The following is a 20240-nucleotide window of genomic DNA, read 5'->3' as shown; positions in this document are numbered from 1 at the left end:
GGCAAGTAACTATATCCTTATGTTATGGATGGGACACTTGAGGCATAGAGAGGTTGTGACTTGTCAAAGTTCACATAGCCCGGAATGGCATTCAGAACTCCTGACTCCCAGTCCAGGGCAATACCACAAAACAACACTGCCTCTCAAAATATGGCCTTCTCATTGTTACAGCCACACAAAAAGAAGTCCCAGCAGTAAGTGAAACTAAAAGTATGGTTTCAGTGTAAAGGGAAATGCAGTTGACTGCTACAAGAGTCGCATTTTCCCTATAATGGGTCTTTTCAGAGACCTCCTTTTGGGAGGGGAAAACAGAGCAGGTGGGCATGTTTGCTGGTTACCAGGATTTGTGGCACATAGAAGATGGGAGCTGACCAGTTGCCACACACTTTGTGGAAGGGGAGATGGGTCTGGAACCTGGAAAGAAAGAATCTGGCTATGTCTACACTTAAAACTCTATAGTTGCAGCTACATCACTGTAGCTCTTCAGTGTAGACACTACCTACACTGGCACTCCTCAAAACCTCGGTTGAATTTAGACCTGGGAGCTCTTTTAAAAACACATTTAATGTTTTGTGAAACATTTGGGAACTCTTACATTTTAAATGCCCACCATTCCCACTGAGTGACTTCCCATTTGATCCTGAAGGAAATAATAAAACTCTGTTTGTGACATCCCAACAGATGGTAGCTGCAAAGAAATGATGTCAAATTTCACTGTGGGACCAATCAGGAGACAGCATGGCAGCAGGGGTGCTGAAACTAGGGTGCTGGCTTGAAGTGATTTCCATCATATACAGAGTTTATAGTTTTGTTCAATGGCTTTCATCACTCCCACTATAAAATTGTTCCAATGCCACTGCATGGGAGAGGAATGAGCACAGGGTTTAGAGTCAGGAAATGCTGGATTGTAACTGCAGTTGTTCTACTAACTTGCCGTGCGGATCTAAGCAGCCCCGCCTCAGTTTCCCCATTTATAAAGATCACACTTTCCCTACAGAAGTGTTATGGGGATTAGTTCAAAGTACTTTACAAAAGTGCTAAATATGGTGAATTTATTCACCAGTGGGGCTGAAAGGAAAAAGTATCTTATTTAAACACAAGTATCTGCAATGCTGATACAGAGGAAACGCCAGTTTGGCTTACCACGCTATTTACATGTAGATACAGTCACACTGCCGGATTTTAAATTCACTTGACATAGGAACTACTCCGGCCACGCGGCGCACCGCTCTCTGTTTACATTTTGCAGCCAGCTCCACGTTGCCAGCCCTCTCTCCTTCTCCATTGGCTCGAGGCTGCCTCTGACTCCGCCCAGGGGTGGAGCTCCGTCCCAACTTGTACCTGTCTGCGGCGGGCGGGCAGCGTGTGTCTCTGTGCTCTGCTGTGAGTAGTGGAAAGGTGGAGGGGGCCAGCCCAGACAGCTGTACTGTTCCCTGCTGCACCAGAGCGGGACTCCCGGGCGGTCTGTAGGTGCTGGGCCAGAGGCGACGGGGAAGCGTGGTGCGTGTGGTGGAGCTGGGGAGGCTGCTGAAGAATGCCCTTCCTTTGGGAGTTGCAGCAGCCTGGCATGCTGGGCTGGACTGGGACTAGCAGAGTTGTACGCAGGTCGGTGCCTGTATGGAGCCATGGGAAACCTGAGATGAAGCTGCATATCCCTGCAGGGGTGAGGTTGCTGTGCCCTGCCCTGCCCCTGGGAGCAGCGAGTTGGGCTGGGCTGCCCTGTGCTATGTTGGGGGCAGGGAAGGCTGCCTAGTGGGTGCCCTGTGCTGAGCTGGGGGCGGAGCAGATGGGGGCAGGGAAGGCTGTCCAGGGGGTGCCCTGGGCTGTGATGGGGGCAGGGAAGGCTGTCCAGGGGGTGCCCTGGGCTGTGATGGGGGCAGGGAAGGCTGTCCAGGGGGTGTCCGGGGCTGTGATGGGGGCAGGGAAGGCTATGCAGTGGGGCTCACGAGGTGCATCGGAGATGGAAGATGGGGGGGGGGTGTTGATCGTTGGAGGGGTGTCGGATTGATGGAGAGTGCCCCCCTCCGTGCCCTGTGCTGCATGGGGGGCTGTGCAGTGCGCACGTGGGGGCTGAGTGGGGACGGGGTGTTGCAGGGAGGGACGATGACGGGAGAAAAGAATGAGCTGGGACTTGAGCTCGCGCGTGCGCAGGGGAGAGCCCGGGCGGCAGTATATAGGGGCTTGGCGCCGGCGCCAGCTGAGCTAGCAGGCAGCCGCGGTGACTGAGCTGGGCGGTAGCGGCTGAGGTACGCCCGGCCGGGTGAAGGGTCTGGGGGGTCGGGGGCAGATGGGGTGTCGCCAGGCCTGGGGCGCGGGCAGGGGGCGGATGGGCTGGGGAGTGTGGGTGGGGGTAGGCAGGGCGCCGAGGTGCCTGTATTGCCCCCTCTGGGGGGCGGCGGGCCCCGGGGGTGGCGGTGCCCCGGCTGTGGAGAGCCCGCTCCGGGGCGATCGGAGGGGCCTGGGCCCCGCGCGGTGGCGGGAGACGCGGCGGGATGCCCGCCCGGGCGCTGTTTTGGAGGGAGCGTGGCTGGGGATGGGTGTCCGGCGGGCGCCTCCCATCCAGCCCCAGGGCGCCCCCGCGAGCCCCTCTGAACCCCGGGGCACTCCGGGGCCTGCACCCTGCACCCCCCCCCCGCGCCGTGGAGTGACCGGGGGGGGGGTGTCGGCTGCAGCCCTCTCCAGCCCTTGGGTGACCCGGTCCCGCGCCGGCCTCCTCTGTGGAGCGGGGGGCTGGGGCGCCGGTGCCTGAATTTTGGAGGGAGACTGGCTCGGTGCAGGCAGGGAAGGGGGTGGGGAATCCGGCTGGGGCGGCTGATCCAGCCCCGGGCTGGCCTCATTATGCCGCCTATAGAGGGCAGGGGGGGGGCTCCCCTTCCCCCTCCCCCTCCGGGCTGAGTGACTTAGCGCGGGGCGGCGGGTGCCCGGCGGGAGACTCCCTGCAGTGACCCCATCACCCCCCGCCCGCCCGCCCGCGTGCGGGGCACGGGAGGCCGTGTGTGGGGAGGGGGGGTATCCCGGGGGGATCTCCCCGTGCTGTGGAGGGAGACTGGCTCGGGGCGGGGGTCGTCCGGCTGCTGATCCTGCCCTGCTCCCTAGTTCACCCCCTTTCCCGCAGGGTTGGGGCGCAGGGGCACTGCGGGGCGGGAGTTACGTTTTTGGAGGGAGCCTGGCCCGGGGCGGGAGGGGGAAGAAAGTGCCCGCCCGCGTGGCCCCCCTGCCTTGTGACAGGCGGGGGATGGGTCCTCGGCAGGTCCCGAGGGGAGAGCGGGGGAGGCAGCAGCAGGAGGACGCCCTGAGCCCAGCCCCAGGCCGCTGCCGCCCGCTCTTCCCCGCTCTCTGTAAATTGGCGCGGAACCGGCATTTCAGGGGCCGGAGAAACGCGCAGCGCCGGAGCAGCTCGCAGAGCCACGGGAGACAGGGAGCCCTCGGGTCTCGGAGCTGGGGTGGGGAGAGGCATAGCGACCCCGGGGTGCCCCGGGGGGTAGGGGACTGAAATAGCTAGGAGAGGGAGCGCTGGTTGGCTGTGTAATAGGGGTGGAGAAATACACACAACTGCTGTGTGTGCATTTTTATATACATGTCAAGCTACACTGTGTGTGTGTGTGTGTGTGTGTGTGTGTGTGTATCCCACTGTCTAAGGTCTTAGATGAGTGTATATAATAAAATATGGCGGTGTATATAAAATATATGGTGTGTTTGTTTGTTGTGGGTGTGTATTTATATATAATAGATCAATATTATTCACTAATGTACTGAAGGTGGGGAAGATGAGATGGTCTGGGTTTCGTGTCCCCTCTCTGCTCCCATACAAGAATTCCCTCTGCGCCACTCAGATGACGCATCCCCCAGATCCCCTGTACAAATACACTGAACCAAATTTGCTATTGGTGTGAAAAATATTTTGGAAACCATGGATTGACTGTAGTGGTGATCTTGATCATGCATTTGTATAACCTGCATTCAGAATGTATGTGTTCTGAGTGATTATATAGATGTAAAATAACACACTGTATTACATTATATAATGCAATATACATAATAATAATAATGCACACTGGACTTGGACATGTGTGCACACATTTTCTGTCAGTAAAATATTTGTGCTCTGGTGCCTAATGGTGTAAGAGCCAGTGCATGAAATGTGCCGCACACAAACCTTGGTATTGTATCTGAGTTAGGCTGTAGCCTTTGTCGTACATTTTCTTTTTGTGTCTGTGGACTAAGTTCATGTTCTTTCCTTATTCCAGGAAGGGATTCAACATCCCAAGAAAGATGTCAAGACGCAGGTAATTTCTGTCAGCTTCATAAACTAAACTAACCTGTGTCTATTTAACAACAGCTCTCTTCATGCTATGTATGATTTTCCCCTCTCCAGTAGTCGTTTGCAAGCCAAGCAGCAGCAGCCGCCGCCACCATCCTGTCAGGAAGAGTCTCCACAAGAGCTGCAGGCAACAGAGCCTCTCCAGACCAGGAAAAGGAAAGCAACAGAGGTGAGCAGGGGACTAATTTACCTGGAAATATGTGGGATTGGAGGGCTAGTTTCCTGTACCTGCCACTGTAGAGGGCAGGGAAGAACTGTTGTTCTTCTCATAGAACACATGATTAGGAAGTGGGGCAACATGGTGGTGGTTTACTCTGTCCACTGCTGTATTTGAGAATGTGGATGAAGAGCATTAATTGATTAATGTCTTTTTCTCAACAGGATATCAAGAAAGGAGAAGATGAAAAGGTCATTAAAAGACATCAGTATGAGATTAAGGTAATGCATTCATGCATACAAAACAAATTTCAGTTAAAAGTCCACCCGTTTCATATATGCATTTGCTGCTAGAAGATGTCAGTTGGGTGGGAAGGGGAAGCTTCTACTTTACAGAAGTAGAGAGTATTGTGGTTGAGGCATAGGACTCACTATGACCTTGGGGAAAGTCAATGTCCTCTCGTTTTGAAAAGAATGGGAATAATACTTGGCTTCACAGCACTCCTTTGATGTAGTTAAACATGATGACTGTGAAGTGTTCTAAGAGCTTGAGATGGAAGGTGTTATAAAGTATAAAAGTTATTAACCAGTTGCAGCCAGATACATAAAAACTCATTTAATGAGATGGAACTATGGGATAGGTGTATTTTTCATATGCAGTATTTTGCAGTATTCTGCAAAACTTATCCTGGAGTAGCTGTCTCCTTGCTTCTTCCTTTCTTGGAACATCTTGGTGTGTTAGGTCCAATCTAATCCCATTAGAAATCACTTGCTGTGACAAACTGGCCCCACTTTTTTAAAAAGGATTTCACTCACTGTTGCCTACATTCCATACAAATTTGATGTCACCTCATTTTAATTGGTGGAAACTTATTGGTAACAATATTTACCCCTTCACATAGCATAAGAATCAGGGGCCACCTGATGAACTTAATAGGCAGCAGGTTTAAAACAAACATAAGGAAGTACTTGTTCACACAATGCACAGTCAACTTGTGGAACTTGTTGCCAAGGAATGTTGTGAAGGTCAATAATATAACTGGATTCAAAAAAGATTTTGATAAGTTCATGAAGGATAAATCCATCAATGGCTATTAGCCAGGATAGGCAGGGATGCAACCCCATGCTTTGGATTTCACTAAGCCTTTGATTACCAGAAGCTGGAACTGGATGATGGGATGGATCATTTGATGATTGCCCTGTTCTGTTCATTTCCTCTGAAGCATCTGGCACTGTCCACTGTCTGAAGACAGATACTGGGCTAGATGGACCATTTGTCTGACCACTGTGGCGGCTATGTTTTTAGCAGAAGTAAACAATCATGAAACAAGTTAGAGTCAGTTGTATTAAACAAATGACTCCCATTTCACTGGAATGTTTCCTGCATGAATAATTTCATGTGTCCTTTGTTTTGGGTCTCTTTCCATTGTGCACAATTTTTGGGTCCTGGCAGGCTGAAAGGCCCTTTCTGCTTGCCAGGTTGGTATCTAGCCCTGGAACTATGTATGGATGGTTTACCCCTTGAATAATTAATTGGAAGGTAACAGAGTCTCCACTGAGTTGCTGTAAATAGTTCACTTCTGTTCTTTCCTCCTCTTTTCCCAGATGAAAAGTAGATAGTGGAATTGGCTGCCTGTGTTCCCATTACATTTTTGGTACCCAGGAGAACACTATTTGTTTCATATAGAACTGAACTGATGGTTCAAGCAATGGATTAGTTACACCTCGGTTTGTAAATCACAGGTTATTTACCTCCCAAAAGCCAGGTTCCTTTGATTTGTCAGAATTATGTGCCTGTGTCTCCACCTTGGCTAGAAAGTCGTTCTTTAGTTTTCTAAGCTTTCAGTACCAGTATGTATATTCTGGAACACTTGAATAAACTAGCTCTTAGTTCTGAAGAGCAAGTTAATTTTAAAATAAATTCTTACACACTTTGTTTTTGAAATTACTTTTAGCATTTTGAAGGATGCTGAAGTTAGATAAGTTAACATGTAAAAATAGGATAAATCAAGATGTTATTCAGTAATTTCTATCTTGTTACTACCTTAGTATGTACCTCAAAAGCAAACTAGGCAGGTCAAGTCAGCACTTAAAAGATCTCTTGTTTACATTGTAGAGTTGTTGGCCACCCACAATATCAGGAGGCATCTCTCCCTGCATAATTATTGAAACACCTCACAAAGAGATGGTAGCCTCTGACTTTTCCAGATTCAAAAAATACAGGTTCAGAAACCTCTTCATAAATCCATCACCTTTGCCTGAACTTAGGTAAGTTATTGACATATTACTACTTCTGAAATTATGATACAACAAATTCCACGCCATTGGTTTAATTGTGCCCAGTATTGGGTTCATAATCAGAGAGCTGAAATCTTGAGCCCATCCACTCCAATTCCCCTTCCCTGGCTTGACCTCCCAAAAAATTCCAGGTTTTTTGGAGTGGCAGAGGGAGGGAGGGAGGCAGGCGCACATGCAGAGAGGCTTACATTAACTTTTCTAATTGGAGCCATTCTTTATAGATTCAGTTATTTTGTAAATATTACGACATTTGTTTTGGGTTGTTTTAAAATAAACTGCATCCACTGCTATTGGAACCAGCCGTTTAGAAAACCTAGAGGCCAACACAATACCATGCTGATAAAAGGCCTGGTTTTAGGGATAGCCTTGGTCTTTCCAGCCTGTGGGAAGCATTGTGAAGGCCTCATGTTCATAGATACACTGCTGAAGAGGAAGAGTCTCCTATTGGTGGAAACTAATTATACTGTGGAATAGATCTGCTAGAAAAATGGTGGAAGCCCAATGTACAAAGTCTAGAAAAATGTATAGAATGTATTGTATGGAGCAATCCTGCACTTCCCAGGTGGCTGAACTAGATGACATGATTGAAGAAACTTCAGTCTCTAATTTCTAAGGAAGTCACCCATATTGGGAATGCATGTTAGTTGGATGTTTCTACTAAAATGATCCAGTGATGAACTAGTTGTTACATACTTTATCATAGTGTTTCAGAGTTAATACTACACTGAGATTAATGAATAGGTTCCATTTTTCTCAGTTATTTCACTCTCTAAAGAACAGTACATGATGATGTGAGTAGGACTTGGAAAATTTAGCAGATGCCTAATAGTCCACAGTAGATATGAAAGATGAGGATGGGTTGGGGATCTCTGTGAATCCAGCAGCAATGCCCTGGTGAAAAGCTGAACTCTGTCCTTTATGCCCCTCCCTAGTTGCTGGAAAGGGTGTTGAGATTTCTTTCTGAGTTCTGTTCATAGACTCTGCCCTGGGGACTCCATGTTTCAGAACTGTCTAGCTAATGAGTATCTGATAAACCTGAAGCTCCACCCTCTCCAAATGCAGTACCGAAAATCACTTTCTTTTCTGCACTTTCCAGAGTTGCCTGGCTGCTGTAAGAACACGATGGAAAAGGGGGTCTCTGATACTTTAACTCTCCATATTTTGGGATCCTTCCCATAAATAAATCCAGAAAATGCTTCTGGATTTCTTCATAGTTCTCACCAGCAGCAGAGTAAAACTGACACTACTTTTTGGATGCTGCTATTGCTATTCAGAATCCTCTGGGAAGCAGTGAAACTGACCCATCCAATTAAACTGACTTTGTTCTGCTTGGCAGAAGTAGGAGCAGCAGCAGACACTGAAACTGATAGTATGAGGACTAATGAATCACATGTTAATTGATGTACTGTTGTCTTCATGTTTGGAGTGCTTTTTCAGGCTATGTGTATGCTTAAAACGCTTCAGTGTAGACACCTCTGAGAGAGGCACTAGCTAGGCCAATGAAAAAATTCTTCCATTGACCTAGCACGGTCTACACTGGGGGTTAGGTCAGCTTAACTCTGTCTCTTAGGTGGGGATTTTTCACACCCAAGTGACTTAGCTATGCAATGTAACTTTTCAGTGTAGACCAGCCATTAGTGACCATATGGTGAGTTTTATAGTTAAAAAACAAAAACCAAAACCCAAAATGATTCATAATAATGCAGTGATACAACGTTGGTGGTTTAAGCAGCCACTTTCTCCAGTGAAACCTTAGTGGATTTTTCAAGCCCTGGATGTGAGTAAATGAACTACTTCATTGTTAAAATTATTTCCAATTTGTTTTTTAAATTTATGCTCATCACAGTATATTTCTAGTCCCTGGGGAAAATGATGGAGGAAGCAGGAAGGGAGAGAAAAATGAATTCTAAATACCAGTGACTTGGCTTGTAGCACTAAATCAGGTTGAACTTTTTTGGGGTGTCTTTAGTCTTCTTTTATCTGACTACTTATAATCCATTTGAAAACTGGGCTTCCTTGCTGAACTGTATGACCAAATGGAACACGACTGCTTATTTTGCCTACCCAAGTAGTGATTTGTGTGTGCAGCTTTGACTTGTGCGTACTTGAACATTGGACTATTCAGATATGTCTTGGGGAACTAGGGTTTTGGTGACTTCGACGGGCTGAGATTTCAAAACAAAAAGTATACCTGTAGTTGTCTGACTTAAAATTTTTTTACCAAAAATATTTTTTCACCAACCTTGGATTACATATAAACAGACCAATATTGAAAAACTAACTTAAAATGTAACACTAATATAAATGTTCAAATTTCCATTTGTAAAAATATCTTACCACTTCATATTACTTTTTTCCATAGCTGGGGAAATTCCAAAGATGTCTGGCTCAACATCCTGAAGAAGGAGGACAAATATGCTCACTGCAAACATTTTACATCGCTACATTCTAACTTGCAGCCACACATGAGATCAATTCTCCTGGACTGGCTGTTGGAGGTGTGTTTTCGAGAGTTACTTTACATTGTGTTATGGCTGTAAAATAGATCAGTGTAAAGGCAAAGAGTTTATGCAAAGAGCTAATATCTGTAATACTGTAGATATAAATGACAAACACATTTTGAAACAAACATTGACAAAGCTAACCTCTAAAATGGAGCAGGGAAGAATTCCTAATTTTTGGCACTTTTAACACATCAGTAGTGTGGATAGAATAGGATGAATTTTTTTTTATCCAAATAGCTTATTGGATGAAAAATGCAGTTCAGCAAACTTTGTGAAGTGTTTTGACCAGTCACAAAATGACCAGAGAAGATGGGGCTGGTGTTGTGCCTTTCTTTCACCCTGTAACATCTAGCCCAGTGGTAAAGGCACTCACCCGAGATGTGGGATATTTAGGTTCAAATCCCCATTCCTGAAAAAAAGGGATTTTTTTAGTCACTAAATTGAATTGAATTGTCGAATTGTTAGTTCTGAACCAAATTTTTTGGTGTTTCTCCTCTTCCCCTCCTAAACTGCAGCCGAACTGAAAAATTATTTACTTGTCTCTAAATGTGGAGAATTATGCTTCAGCATGGTACTTGCATTGAAATGGTTACAGCATGGTTGTAGATGGAACCTTAATCACATCCCAAAGCTTGAGACTGCCGAATAGTTGAGTACAAATTTGGGAACATGACTAAGGCCCTGTGTATGGTACAGAAAAAATCAGTGTTTATAGCTGTTTCTCCTGATGTTTATATTTAAAGCCCTACCTACACTGAGAGCTGTGTCAGAAGTGTTTCAAGCACAACTTCTCTCTAAAATAGTTTTGAATGTAAATGAGGATGGTCAAATTTTGCTCAAAAAGACTTCACCAGTTGTACTTGTGCAGTGTTTGAAAACGGTTCAAAACAGTTTGACTCTCTCCACAATGGCAGCCAAACCATGCTCAAAACTACTTGAGAAAGGATTTGTTCTGGAAATGTTTGAAAAACACAGCTCTGTCTTACAATGCCTCCTGTTTTAGGGATGTCTAACTGTTGTCGGCAGTAGTGCAAAATTCTTGACCCACCAGTGGGGCAGGGACTGTGTGTGAGATCATGAAACATGGTAAATTCTGTGGCATCAAATGCACTCCACGCAAGCAGCTGTTAATGCTGGTGGGCACTGATGCCTTATTTATGTTAGAACTCCCACTGGTGATAGCAACAGTGGAACTACCTGGGTAAACTTTAGGGGGAAAAAGTTAGACATCATCAGTGACGAAAATTACATCACCTCACCATTTATTCCCAACATGTTCACATATTCACCATCTCTAAATTTGGCTTATTGTCTTATTCTTGAGACTTCTGGTAAGAGTTCCTCCAACTTGACTGAAAATGCAACTGATCACTCTAACTTTCTCAGAGCAGCACTGTATGTCACAGTTGTTTAAAATGGTGCACCTTGCTCTATTGGCAGTGGTCGGACGCTTGGCTGGGGGAGAGGATATTGTGTTCATTTGCATTGCCCACAAGGGCTTCGTTTAGCTCACAGATTGAGGTGCAAAAAGGGGGATAGCACTATCTCTTAACCCCCATCTTTAACTTATCAGGAAAAGCAACTACATTGCTTCTCCTTTCAGTTTCTATATGCAAGCTACTTGTTTTGTATACCCAGTGAATGTTAAAACTTCATGTTGCATCTTTGTCACTTCCCACCTGATGTGTAACTTGACACCATGCTGAGTGTCACTACTGAATCTGACAAAGATAATTCCATAGGAATTGTACCCCCTTGCTTCAGGATGGATTTGGCTCCTTACTTTTGCTTAGGGCGTTATCTAGCATAGGATTTAAAGGTATGATGTTAGTACATGCTAGCTAATATGCTAACATCACACATTTTACTTTCATCTAGACAAGGCCTGAAAAACTAAACCTAAAACTGAAGTATGTGACCCAACTGGTCACTTTTTCCAACATTAGAGTGGGAAACCGACGAATAGAACTATTTTCAGGTTTTCAGCCCCCTCTACTGTGAAATAGCTAGTGATGTTGATATTTAAATTAACTATGGACTTTGCACTCAGTTGAAATTAATTGTAGATATAAGAGTTTATACCTCTTGAATTATTGTTTCAGGTGGTTTGAAGTTGTTTGCAGGGGAACTTCTTAATTTTTAAAAATGAATATTAAATTTTACAAAAAGCTAAGGAGGCAATGGCTTTCTTAATATTTTCCAGAAGTTAGAGGAGAAATGAAGAATCCTAAATAAACTTGTTTTGGTGGGTTTAACCTTTTTTATCATTCATTACAAGGCAAAACAAGTTAACACACTTGTAAACCTAGCTATCCCTGTTCACATTAAAGGACAAAAATTGTATTTACCATTAAAACAGGATTACTAACATGTTTATACTGGGAAGATTAATCGTGCTTTCAAACAGAGAACTGACCTACATTTTGTTTTGTTTTTGTGTGTTAGGTATGTGAAGTATATATGCTTCACAGGGAAACCTTCTACCTAGCTCAAGATTTTTTTGATAGATTCATGCTGACACAAAAGAATATCAATAAAAATATGCTTCAGCTAATAGGAATTACCTCCTTATTCATTGCATCTAAACTTGAGGTAGGTGGCTATATGCATGATATTTTTAGGGATGGAATATCTAAAAACTGCTTCTTGAAGAATATAAAAAAAATCGACATAAAAAGCTTGTCAGAATGGTTGGTTGGTTAATTCTAGTTATAATAATGTTTATAATCTTGAAACAACATAAAATAATTAAAAATATATTCTGGTTAGAATCTTGAATTAACATAAAAAGATTCAGACAGAATGGTTAATTAACCTGGTATTGTTACAAGTAACACCTGAAGTTAGTCTTTTGTGTGTAGTTGGTTTCTCTGTTTCCCCTGTTTAGTCCATCAGTTCCCTCTGTGGGTCTTCTACATAGCAGCAGGCAAGAGAAACTTTTTTTAAAAGTAGTGAGGTTTATTTTTTTCAAAACCAAAGAAATTGGTAGACAATCACACGGACAGGCGTAGGACCTGAAACTACAGAATTCTTCAAATAAGAGACTTCAAATTGATGTTCCTTTAAACGTATAAAAAAGGTTTGTTTTTTATCAGCAGCAAAAGCCCTAGTGTAGCTGCAGCTATACTGGCAAACGCACTCTTGGTGGTATAAACTGCGTCTACCAAGGAGGTTTGTTAATATAGGTATTGGTATAGAATAGGCCTTAGAGGAACCATATGGTAACTGGTGTTTGAATTAAAGACGGTTGTTTCACTGGGTCCCTCAGAATTGTCTGGGTAGGCAGAGATCCTGATTGCGAAGGTGATATAAGGAGGAAATAATTCTAATATTCTGGCCAACATTACCTCCTCCCAATAATACTGGTTCTAATGCTTTGTAAAGTGGTCTGATAAATCTCTGGCATGTGACCTTTGGAATACATACTGTCTACTCTATTAGTATTTAACGGCTTTGCATTATTAATTTTCTAGCTCATTTTTTTGTGGACACCTAAAGTATGAAAGGCTTATGCTATTTGTACTATCGTAAGAAATAGCTGAAAGTATCTGTTTCTAATGAGTTAATAAAATGGTTCTGTCTACAAATCTGAAAAGATTCACAGATGTCTTCTGCAGTTTGTTTGCATTCCTGCAGGATCTAAAAAACCTTCTGGTCTTGAGTTTTGTTTTTGTGTTTCTTTTAAAGGAGATATATGCTCCTAAACTGCAAGAATTTGCCTATGTCACAGATGGTGCTTGTAGCGAAGATGATATTATAGGAATGGAGCTCATTGTATTAAAGGTAATGTAACAGTCTTATTATTTTTAATATTAGCTGGTTGAGTAGTAGCCTAGCAGAGCCTTTTATTTTAGCATCTTGTGTTTAATGGCTGCTCTGTTTGTGCCCTTCCCCCATCTGTAGGCAAGAAGTAGTACCTCACTTCTAACTTTCTGAAAAACTCTGAAGTCTTCATTAATTCATCAATCATTTCATAAGTTGGCATCCACCCTTCGGTGGAGGTCTCATTTAATGCCCCTCTTTGACACCGAGGCCCTACATTTGCTTTCTGCAAGGAAAGGGTGGGCCTCTGAGAACTGTATGTAATAGAGGGTGGCTTTTTTTTTTTTTTGGCCAGACTATATTAGAACAAGCTGGAAGATTTTTGATGAAAACCATTTTTCATCAAAATCTAATTGCTCTGCAACTGTCACTTTTGATGCAATTCTGCCAGAAACCATCCAGGTTCTGAAACCTGGCTTCCTGCCAACTTGCCTGCCTGAGTCCTCAGTAACTTACCTGCTAGACTGACAGGTATCCTGGAGTTCTGGCTTCTGGCTCCTCAGCAGCCTGCCCGGGGACATGCAGTTGGGGCTTCCAGGTCCCAAGCTTTGGGCAGTCCACCAGGTGGAATGCCTCTTTGCCAAGGTTCCCAGAGTTGGATAGAAAATGGTAATCTTGATTTGCTGAGAATTTTGAAACTTTTGGTTTTTGTCCTGAGTCAGACCAAAACCAAACTAGAAATCCTCCAAAATTAAATTACTGTTCTCTGCTGAGCTCCAGGCTGCAGCTACTTTAGCTGCGATTCCAAGGCCTTGGCACATCTTGGGAATGTATGTTTTGCCTCTCCAGCTCTTATGTATGTCTCCTGCACAAGGACCACTTGCTCAGTATTTGTGAGGCATCTTTTAGAGAGGGTGGGGAAAAGGGTCAGGAAAAATATTCTGGCTGTTCTTAAGCTGTTGTTGAAATTTGGACTTGTTCCAGCTCTTATTTCTGAAAGTCAGAAGATTGTTATTTCTAGACCATATGTGTACTCAAAAATGTAGGGCATCCTGCATGTGATTCAGGCATGTAGGTACATGACAGAAGATCTGGTTGACCTAAGTGGGGATGAAAATGGGGAAGGAGACTGGGTAAGATTGTGGGAGCAGAACTTGGTTGGTGATATTTTGGGGGTGGGTGGGGAAAAAAGGTGCTATGCACTTCAAGTTCTTGGACAATATATATAGTTCTCATGTTTTTAATATCCGTAGGCTTTAAAATGGGAACTATGCCCAGTGACAATCATCTCCTGGCTCAATCTTTATCTCCAAGTGGATGCTTTGAAAGATATTCCAAAAGTGCTGCTACCTCAGTATTCTCAGGAAAAATTCATTCAAATAGCACAGGTAGGTAGTTGTTTCAATCCATGCATACCACGTAAGATGCCATCGTTGGTGATCTAAGCAGAAGTGTGTGCTGTAAAATAAGATTTATAAAACTATTTACCTAATGCTTAAAGGACTAAGGCAGAGTTTTTATATAACAAGATAATATGAAAGTGGTTCCCTGAAGGTTGAGTGCATATTTTAATTAAACTAAAAAGCGCAATAAGGTCACTGACATAATGCCAATAGCCTAAGCCCGTAGGAGGAAAAATGCCCAACAGCACACACATCTATCTTCCCCCCGCTAAGCTTTTGTTAATAGGGTTCCAGTATCCATATGATGGTTTTATAACTGGAAGTAGGGCCAGCACTCGTTAGGAAACCCATACTGTTAACCCTGTTAGCAACAGCTATCTCCATACACTTGCCAGTAAGTTTTGATCTCAGGGTGAACAGAACTAGAGTATTACATAAGGCAGTACTTGATGGGTGGCAAAGGCTTTAAAGGTATTAATGTATGTTTCAGTGTTAAGTTACTTTGATTTTTATTATTTAGAATATATAAAGCAAGATACATCCTCTGGGGGGAAAAAGGAACAGAGTTTAGTATGAAAAAACACACTGTGCACTAAACCAATTTCTGTGCACATTTTTAGTAACCCTTATGGGTCTTACACTGCTGATAGATGGGTATCAAATAAGGACTCCTTTACCAGAATCAGTTTCAAGATTGAATAGAAATAATTCAGGATGGACACTTAACATGTTGGTTCTGGGTCATTCAGACAGGGCTGTTAGCTGAGATGAGGTGTTTTTTGCTTTTAAAAAGGGATTGGCCTATCTGGAGTTGTAGATTCTGTACAAATAAAAATTTAAAACAGTGATTTAAGTAGGACCGGCCAGTGCAACTTTATGGCCTTTGTCTTGTTACAGACCAGTTTACTGAAAGGGCCCTCTGAAACTTGAGTTGGAGGGGGGAGGTATGTGCATGTTCCTACTATGTGCCTAGGACTGTTCCTCATATAAAAGAAACTTTGTAACCATTACTATTGTTTGCACAGCTTTTAGACCTCTGTATCCTAGATGTCAGTTCTCTGGACTTTCAGTATAGGACACTGGCTGCTGCTGCACTCTGTCACTATACCTCAAGCGAGGTTGTTAAGAAAGCTTCAGGTAAGGTGGCCTATTGCCATGACAGCTCTTAAAAAGGCTTATTAAGGCGTTCCAATTCATTCACATAACATCACCTTAAATGCTTAGAACATGATGACATTTTTTTCTAAAAATTGAACCTGAGATGATTAAAATTGTCCTGCTTTTAACAGCATGTATTATGCTCTTTTTAAGTTTCTCTACATGGTCAATTTAAAATAAATTCAGTTTTTGATCCATTTTACTTTTCAGGTTCCTCATTCACTTGCACGCCCAGCTATGTTGGTCACAACAACTGCAGGGATTTTTAAAAGAAAAAACAAAACCCGAAAACTTTTCAATTGAATTTTTTTAAGTAATGGAAGCACAAGATTGCTGTGCCTCTGATGTGAAGTATCTGGAAATATAACAGAATATTTTGTTGCTGGTATTTGTGGCTACTGCTCTGTAAACTGAAAATTCAACAGCAATCACTAGTAGTTTATGATGGGGCTCCAGTAGCCTGTCTCTAGTTCTTCTTGGGGAAGGTGACTTTTAGTTACAAACTAGTCATTCTAGAATGACAGCAGTCATATGAAAAACTTTTGTGCTGATTCCTATCAACCTGTCCTCTTGAAGCAAAGGATTCTAAAGTGGAGTGGCTGGACATAACAAACTGGCGTAATTGTATAAAAGGACAAACACTAGTTTTAGGTAGTTTGTCACTTAAGACACATAACACACTCACGTAAGGTTTTCTCTGTTGACTCCCCCGAGACACGCATGTCTTTGTCAGTAATGGCATTCCTCTTCATGCAAGGGGTTAACTTGACAAATGTAGCAAGATTATTTTGATACACTGATGGCTGATTACCCTTCCCTGTGCATGAGATTAATATTTCCCTTTATCTATCAATACCACTGTATTAATCAGAAGCTGCAACATTGATACGTCCTAGTTTTCAGGTCCCAATTAGTTACTTTTGTAGGCTGTTGGCAACCAAAAATGTTTCTTCCTTCTCCTCTAAAATCATTTTTTCCTATCAGGCCAGCTGTAAAGTAAATGATAAAGATAATAGCAAAATTAGTTTGTAATTAGTGGATGTTCTAAGCCAGGAACTCACCTTATTTTCTGCTGTGACTGGTTATTCCCCATAGTTAGCTTACTGTAATTTTGTAGCCTGAGGGGTAGGTTGACCCCTCTGACTTAAAGTACCAGACATTGAAAATATTGATGAGTGGAATACCCCAATAGTGCCTCATTTTAGTTAAATCCAGTTGAAAATCTGACAACTTTCCCATTTTCTGCTATCCCTCTAATAGAAGAGCGGGAGCATGAAACTGACAAGACTCATGCACTCTTTCTTGTGATGCTCTTCTATAAAGACCTACACAAAGCAGTGGCTCTTCGCTTGTGCAGGGAGTGCTGATTCCAGATCTAGCCTGTTACTAAAGGCTAGTGACAAAGCTTGAGCCTTATGGGGAGAACATGTACAGTCATAGTGCTGCTAGATACGCTGAAAAGGGCAACATGTCGTATAGCTGTTTTAATACACACCCTCATGCTTTGGGCCTTAAGTAAAACTGAATGTTTGGTATCTTAACTGGGATTGTAGTATTAAAATTTTGATGTCTAAGTGACGGTGCAGGATGCAAACAAAGCATTCCAGGTAGTTTATTTTTATAGATTTAAAAAAAAAAAAAAATCTTTTTTTAAACCTGCACCAAGCAAGTATATCAAAGATGTGCACAAAGCACAGGAAAGTGGGAACTCGGATTATCTTAACTTTTCATTTTCCACGTTAGAATGCTGGGTAGGGGATGAATATGCATCTTGGTTTACCTGCACAACGCCTGAAGCTGATATCTTATTTTATTTTCCCCTTAGGTTTAGATTGGGACAGCATTTCAGAATGTTTTGAGTGGATGGTACCTTTTGTTAGCGTGGCAAGAAAAGCCCCTGTGAAACTGAAGAGTTTTAAGAAGGTTGCAGTGGAAGACAGACATAATATCCAAATCCACGCAAACTACTTGGACATGCTGGTATGACTTTTTTTTAGCATTTGTCTGTATATCAAACACTGATTTGTATAATGGCTAAGCTTAAAACCGGTGGGAATGGTATATAGTTTGTTCAGACTGAGCCTTAGAATCAGTGTTCTAGCTTAGTGGTTTTCAACTTTTTTTCATGGAGGGCCCCTAAAAATTTCAAATGGAGGTACAGCCCCCCTTTGAAAAATCTTCGTCTGTGGAGCCCCAGGAGGCTGCAGACTGAAAATCCTAGGTTTGGTTGACTAGAGGCAAGTATCATGTTACCCACCCGCCCCCAGTCAAACTTTGCTTGTATCAAAGTAGCATGGGGGAATATATGCATGAGCAAGTCTGTAAAGTACCTGGAAAATAAACAGCCAGATACGCCAAAGCACTCTGGGATGTCACATGCTGGGGGAGGATGACAGGCCAAACTGTACAGAGTTTGGGAGTATGTCTGTCTGCTCTGCAAAAGTATGCTGAACTAGCAAGAGGAAATGACCATGGGCCTGTGAAAGGAGCAAAGCAGCTAGGTCCTATGACTGTCCATTTCCCACATGGCTGTAGCTTGACACATTTCATTATGTATCATGGACTGGGCCTAATACTACATTAGCATCTCTGACTGCAGGAATGTGACAAATGTACTCTAGTATTAAAAAAATACTGTTGTCACTTGCCTGCATAGTTCTGTTGGTCAAGGGTATGAAGAGATGTAAACCCTGACTGCCACAACTGTGCCAGACATCCCATGGGTAAGGCTGTATTTTTACTGCTCTAGTTCTTCACTAATGGGGGATGTGTGTGTATGCATGTGAATGAGGTTTACCAATCTAGTATTCCACTAAAATACTCCCGGCACAGATATGGCCAGATTACATTATAACTGATGAACCTGGCCAATCAATTAAGGACATGGTGATAGAAATCCATTTTTGCTGAAGGAAACTACTCCCAAATGGTAAAACAGGAGAAAGTGTTCTTCAGATTGTCAAGAGTCCAATGATGAGCAACTTTCTCTCCTAATGTAGTTTTAAGAGGGATCAAGTACTTGAAATAGGAATCGATGATAAAATTCAGTTATCAAATTTCTCCAATCCCCTTTCTTTTCATATTAAGAAGTGAAGGATTAAAAGACTAGCTTGAAGAAATTCTACTTACCTTAGCCCAAAGGATGTTTAAATAGAAGATAGAACTTTGAATAAAGAACCCCACACAACCATTACTATAGAATGCAGAAGTGAAATCCAGTTTAACTTTGCTTGTTTTTTTGTTTTGTTTTTCAACTCCCTAGGATGAAGTGAATTGTGGAGTAACTCTAGAAGCAGCAGGCCAGTTATCTCCAGGGTGTATAGGAGGAATAATAACACCCCCCAAAAGCACAGAAAAAAAGTGAAAAGTATGGGAAAAACAGCTGAAGAAAGAAGAATGCAATAAAGGTTCAGTGGTAGAAACTCCGAAGCAGGACAGTGTGCTTCGGTCCAAGGCTACCCTAAAGCAGACTCTCAATCTAATCTTTGAACGCTTTCTGCCTCAACATCCTGCATTGCAGTAAAAGACATGTCCAACTGATAATGGATAGGAGTCAGACCCACTTGGCTTTTTGCAGACTTCAGTTTTAAGAATTTTGTTATGGGACATACAGCCTTCCCTCCGTGTTATGCAGGAGGTTGGACTAGATCACTTTGGTCCCTCCTGCTTTTAATCTATGCTACAGTAGGACTATTTGAACTAGGTTTAACCAATTTTTAAATTATGAATTGTTTAATTATGGATTTCAAGAACATGTTTTAAAACATCTTGTTGGCTAGGATAGCAGTCATTAAGTGGGCAGAGCCATACAATGTTGTGCTCCTTAGAGCAACACTATGTACATATTACTGAATAGTGACTACTTTCTTGGTAGGATCAGAGCTTTTAAATCTATTAGTTGTGATCTGTGCCAATACCATTTTTTCCTGGGTGGTGTGGTACTTGCAATATCTAAGTTGAAGGCCATGTTTGAGTTGGAAATTTAATCTGACTGCACTTTGCAGCTTTGCCTACCTCCCTTGATGTTGGCACAAGGGGAGCTTTACCAGTGGAAGCCTGGTGAGCTCCACTGGCCCACATACAGCTTTATTGGGGTAGGGCAGGGCTTGAATTGGTGCCTATGGTTGGGTTAAATCCTCCGTCTAGACAAGGCTTAAGTAAGATGGCAAATTACTTAAAAATAGCTTTGGGGGTGGGGGGGTAGGGCTGTTTGAAGAGGTGCTATCATGACCTTGTGCTGAGCTATAGTTAAGTTTGACCTCAGGTAAGAGTACAAGTAAACAATTTGCTGCTGAAGTAATTTAACTGGAAAAGTAACTGAAAGAGAAACATTCTACTTCATATTAAGATCATTTAAAAGGGTTCATGTTTAGATCTTAACTAGAACTAGAGTTGTTTTAGAAAGTTGACTGCAAGGATTCTACGGCCAGTCAATGAAAGCAGTATTTATGCTACATACTGTGCCGTTATCAATATTTAAATAGCATTAACCACCACTAATGTGTGCGCCTTTGAATATTCACTACCTCTGCTTTTGCCATGCTTTGTCCCTTCTGTAGAAGAGAAGCTGGAGGGAATTACATGCATCAAAAGGGTGCAGTGGTAGATGGGTATAACAATTCTATAGCACTCGCAGAA

General features: G+C 42.9%; 1 protein-coding gene across 3 annotated transcripts; it reads left to right on the top strand.

Annotated features, from left to right (window-relative positions):
* Positions 1–1468: 1468 nt before the first annotated feature.
* CCNE2 (cyclin E2) lies at positions 1469–19771 on the top strand. 3 transcript variants are annotated; one of them, XM_067536741.1, is made up of 12 exons: positions 1469–1605; positions 4248–4286; positions 4376–4490; positions 4703–4759; positions 6594–6745; positions 9138–9273; positions 11725–11871; positions 12967–13062; positions 14295–14429; positions 15470–15581; positions 17428–17582; positions 18865–19771. In XM_067536741.1, the coding sequence occupies exons 1-12, from the start codon at positions 1535–1537 to the stop codon at positions 18964–18966; spliced, it is 1317 nt and encodes a 438-aa protein (XP_067392842.1). In that variant the 5' UTR covers positions 1469–1534; the 3' UTR covers positions 18967–19771. The 3 variants fall into 3 exon arrangements, with proteins under 3 accessions (XP_067392842.1, XP_067392859.1, XP_067392850.1); XM_067536749.1 differs by lacking the exon at positions 1469–1605 and adding an exon at positions 2207–2246; XM_067536758.1 differs by lacking the exons at positions 17428–17582; positions 18865–19771 and adding an exon at positions 15813–16316.
* The last annotated feature ends 469 nt before the right edge of the window (positions 19772–20240 follow it).

The sequence above is a fragment of the Emydura macquarii genome, unplaced genomic scaffold (assembly GCF_026122565.2).
Source record: "Emydura macquarii macquarii isolate MOO-44397 ecotype Brisbane River unplaced genomic scaffold, CSIRO-AGI_Emac_v2 contig_383, whole genome shotgun sequence".
In the NCBI taxonomy this organism is placed as follows: Eukaryota; Metazoa; Chordata; order Testudines; family Chelidae; genus Emydura; species Emydura macquarii.
This window is presented reverse-complemented; position numbering and strand designations above follow the sequence as displayed.